The 4,937-nt window shown below is 36.0% G+C and overlaps 1 protein-coding gene across 1 annotated transcript; it reads left to right on the top strand.

The window, feature by feature from the left end:
* Positions 1–588: 588 nt before the first annotated feature.
* Positions 589–1,236, top strand: LOC141816879 (nuclear envelope-associated protein 2-like; the record flags this gene model as incomplete). The annotated part of the gene is made up of 2 exons (XM_074704600.1): positions 589–1,050; positions 1,135–1,236. Coding segments are annotated over 2 exons (564 nt in total), but the record flags the coding sequence as incomplete, so codon positions are not given.
* Positions 1,237–4,937: the final 3,701 nt, after the last annotated feature.

Here is a 4,937-nt window from a genome sequence, read left to right as displayed (position 1 = left end):
AGAAAGTTAGTGTTCTTAATCACTTGGGATTTTTTGATCTTATTTGAATCAGAAACTCCAAATTTAGTTGTTCACAAGCTTTATTCTCAGTTTTATGTACACTAACAAGATATCGATACAAACAATTATCAGTTTTCTTGTATATTTTTTGTAATGAGTTAAATTTTGAAAAAAAATTTATCTTCCTGGGAAAACTTTCCTAGAATTAACTTTCCTGTGTTTATACCAAATTAGAAGAGGCTTGTTAGCAGCTTAAATGCAAATTGTTCACAAAAAATAGTGAAAAATGCCATCATACTTTCAATAACTAATGCCTTATGAATAGTGTTCTTTAATTTTTACATGCATTCAGGTTTCCTACTACAGGCCATCAATGCTTGTTAGCTAATTAAGTGTAAAAGCAGTGATATCTTCTTAATCTAGAATAATGTTGTTAAATAATGAGTGCATGTTGTAGTCTGGAACAAATCTTCCACATTACCAACCACCATATTACTTGAATTTAAAAGATTTCATGCTGTATAATTTACATTGGTAGTATAAGTATTTGTTCGCAAAAATATTCTTAACTTTCTTCATGTCATACAGTACACGAAGGAGCTAGATGTTTTAAAATCTCAACTGGCAATTACTCAAGCAACTGCCGAGGGCAGTGCTGCATCAGCTCAGTCAGCTCAATCTCAGTGCTCGGATTTGTTAAGAGAGCTTGATGAAAAAAATAGTATGCTAGAAGTGCATGAAAACAGAGTAAACAAACTAGGGAAGCAGATAGACTTTCTGCAAAAGGATCTCAAATCAAGAGAATCTTCACAAAGGCAGCTAAGGGAGGAAGTACTGAGAATAGAGAAAGAGATAATGGATGCGGTTGAAATGGCTGGAGCTAAAAAAGACTGTGAACTAAGGAAGATTTTGGCTGAAGTTTCCCCAAAGAACATTGAGAACATCAATAAGCAGCTGACTGCAAAAGATGAAGAAATTGCCAGGGTGACAGATGAGATTAGAGTGTTGTCTACACATTGGAAACAACTAACTGAGGAATTACAAGTGCAGGTTAGTCTTCATTTGATTGCAAACCTGAGTTTCAACAACATTATGTCTTCTTTTTTTTTTGCTTATTTAGTACCTATAGTACAGCTAGAGCAACAGCGTAGGATTGATCAGGAGCTGAAGAAGAGGATAATGAAACTTGAATTCTGTCTTCAAGAAGCACGATCCCAGATGAGGAAGTTTCAGAAGGTAACTTGTTTGGAGGGAATTCAAGTAGTTTGGTTATATTTTTCTATATTTGTTTATACATAACTATGAATGTTTGTGTTGGAGCAGGTCTTATCTTTCATACTATCTAGTCATAATGTTTTGTATGACGTTAAATGGCGAATATGAAATTTCTCCAATAAAATATTAGCATCCCAAAGAGCGGCACCTCTAGATTGATGAATTATAGCTATAACATATTTTCTTCTTCTTCTTCCCCATCTTTCCCTCTTCGATCACTTTTCCCAATCAATGCCAATCAACCCCACCTCACATTGGCATGGTATGCTGCTCAACATAAAAACATTTCTTCTAGCCAAGCACTGAAACCACAACCTATAATTCAACTTTAAACCTTGGTGCATATGTATATTTATAATTTTTCTCTTTAGGTGTATATTTGTTGAGTAATACAATTTTATGCCTATCAACATCACTTGGTGCTGACATGTAATCGAAGTCATCTCATTCGGTATTGTAACTCTGACACAATGAGGTTCAAACCTTTGCATGTGTGCAAAGATATGATTCTCTTTTTGTTTAGATCATTAGTACTATTCCTCTAGCACCATTGTCTAGAAATATTAAATCACACTTACGGTGGAATCCACATAGTGGATCCTGTCTCCCATTGTAGATTTAAATCTATATGAGCTGTCAGATTAGCTTAATTATGGTTTACCAACTCTTGGTTATTTTTCTACTTGTCATATTTGAGCTACTAAAAGTCATGTTTACCAAGTTCTAGAACCCTTTAGTTGTCACTTAAATGACTGCAAGGTTTAAATGCAGACATATGAAAAAAAATAGTACTTAGAAGGATCCATATTATGTTTTTCTTATAATATAACTCAGCATGGCTATTAATTGATGGATCATAAAGTTAATTTTGAAGTCTTTCAAGATGATGCAATTTGTTCTTATGTTTGTTCACTATCTTCATTTATTGCCACAAATACTTTCTATATTTCAGTTGGTTACGTTAGTTTTGCTGCTATTCATATATATCAAAAAAATGATTTTGTGTCTTGCTAAAGCAGACACGGACAAGAATGAAATGGAAATACAAGTTTAAGAGGGTCCTGATTACTACACCGGTAAACAATTTCTCTTATTTTGTGTTTATTTTGTATCATTTTTTATTGAAAAACTTTGTGGGGCTTAGATAAAGCTTGATCTAATACATTGCTTTAGTTTGATTTGATATATTTCACTGTTTTGTTACACTAAAGGCTTCATCCTATGTTCAATCGTATTGTTTCTTTTCAGATGGTGGCTTGATCAAACCTTCAAGAAAAAACATGAACTAATATGATACACTCCACTATTTTGTGACCCTAAAGGCTTCATCTTAAGTTGGACTACATTGTCAACACAATGGTCAATTTTATACATTAGAAAATGTGTTGTGTGGCATGAGCAATGGATGGCTTTCCTTGCATGGAGGATGCATACATTTTCATGGAATGTAATTTGTGGATATTGACTTGATGTGTATCTCTATTAGCTTTTTTCATGGAATGTGTAAATGTTGTAAGAAGAATATTTATGTTGGTTACTTTTGGTTATTTGTAAATATTGAGGTGATTAAATACATCGGTGTTTTTCTATTTGTGATTTGTTGGGTGAATTTATAATATTATAATAATTTTGTACTATTGGAAATTAGATTGATGTCACTTTTGCTCAATCATAATTTACAAACAACATAAAAAAAATAAATGTTATTACAACAGTTTTAGATTCAATGACATCGGTTTGGAAGCGTTGTCGTTAAGTGTTATTACAACAGTTTTAGCATCAATGACATCAGTTTGGAAGCATTGTCGTTAAGTGATATTACAACGGTCGAAAACCGTTGCTAAAATTGGTGTTAAACAGATATTACATCGATTTTACACCGTTGCAGAACCGATGTCGTTGAGTGATACTACATCGGTAAATAACCGATTCAAAAATTGATGTTGTTAATTGATACTACATCGGTTAAAAACTGATGTCTAAAATGTCAGACCTTTTACAGCGCCTTCATAGACAGCGATCGATTTTCTCATAGACACCGATGGAAAACCGATGTCTATGACTGTTTTTCTTATAGTGTTGGTTCACAGCCACAGGCTGTTACTCCAAGGCTCACGCTCATTTGATCGTTTACATTAGACAATCCACTATGAAACTCCTTCCTCATGGAGAGGAGTTTTATCGATTATAAAAGAATAGATACAATAAAATAATTATCATTCTTTTAATGTAAAAGCATAAAGTAATTGATTACCAAACTGAAGTTGAAGATGTAGACTTGCGATGCAGAACTTCGGTGTTACGATGACTTCTAGAATAATCTTCGGACGCAGACAACCGTCGGGTTGCTCTGAATTGATGTATTGAGGGCTCTCCCTCGAAGTTCTTTTATAGGGCTTTCCGGGCTTTTAGAACTCCTTTCTAGGCGCCTTCACACTGTTCGTCAATCCATTATTGGCACTACTGACCCAGTACTTCTAGGCGTCTGTATTTCCTTTCCGAGCACCTGTATGCTGACGTGGAGGTTTCGGATGAACTTTGACCGCCGCTGTGCTTATCCGAATCCGGGCACCTACAACCAATCTGGGCACTTGGAAGCTGAGGTGTCTCGACCATTGGGATAATGTCACCTCACTACTTCGCTAGTTGGTTCCACTTACGTCCGATCGCCTGGATCAACAATCCGGTCTCCTGGACTCTGGTCTCCTGGATTCCGGATAAGGTCTCCCGGAATCAAAGCTCCTGTCCTTCCATTCCTGCATTACAAGTTAGTGCAAAAATCAAAAGTAGTAGAAAAGGAGTAACAATTACAAACTGTTAAGTGGTCTTAACTTCAGATTTCCAGTGAAATCTTGGGTTAGACCAACATCTACTATTCCACTCCGGAAATGCGTCATTACCCACTCTACTAGAGAGAATTTATCTATTTGTCAACAAGTCCTCCAGACTTGTTGGCCTTCCTGCTTAGTCTTGATCCTCGACCCCAGGATTTGTTGTTAGGTAATTGGTCCACCTGACCACCTAGACTTCCACCACGCATCTGGTCCAATTGACCTGCCTGGATTTCTGCCGTGCATCTAGTCCTCCTGACCTGTCTAGACTTACACCTGGTGCATTTGATCCTGCTAAGACTTCTGCCTGATCCTCCAAACCAGGACTTTCCTTTGGCTAGATCACACTAGAACTTGCTTTGCCTAGTCTCAACTAGGACTTACTTTGCCTAGCCCCAACTAGGACTTTTCTGTGTTCCCTGTACACTAAAATAAGCATATCAATACACACCACACACTTAACTTGAAACTCGTATCATCATCAAAACTAAGGTTCAATTTTGGTACTCCATACACCAACATGAACTTGGTATAAGAGGAGAAGGATGATTTCAATTTGGGCATGTTGAGATTTGAGCTTTTTCCTCTTCCTTATTCTCTTTCCCATTGAGATGAGGACTCCGGTTATTGCCTAGCTCGTGTAAAAGACCTTCCACTACAATCGCAAGTACATTCAACGACAAATCAAGACAAGGTATTAGCTCTGGATTTAGGTCAGACTTTTGGTTTCGTTATTGTTTCAATATGAACTGTAATATACAAATCAAGACAATGGTATTAGCTCTGAATCCCTAATTATCTTCTTAAAAATATAAATATACAATCTTAAAT

Source organism: Curcuma longa, unplaced genomic scaffold (assembly GCF_044706935.1).
Source record: "Curcuma longa cultivar G26 ecotype Majalengka, Jawa Barat unplaced genomic scaffold, ITB_CL_G26_1.1 contig_18562, whole genome shotgun sequence".
In the NCBI taxonomy this organism is placed as follows: domain Eukaryota; kingdom Viridiplantae; phylum Streptophyta; class Magnoliopsida; order Zingiberales; family Zingiberaceae; genus Curcuma; species Curcuma longa.
The sequence above is the reverse complement of the archived record's forward strand: the minus strand, read 5'-3'. Positions and strand labels throughout refer to the sequence as shown.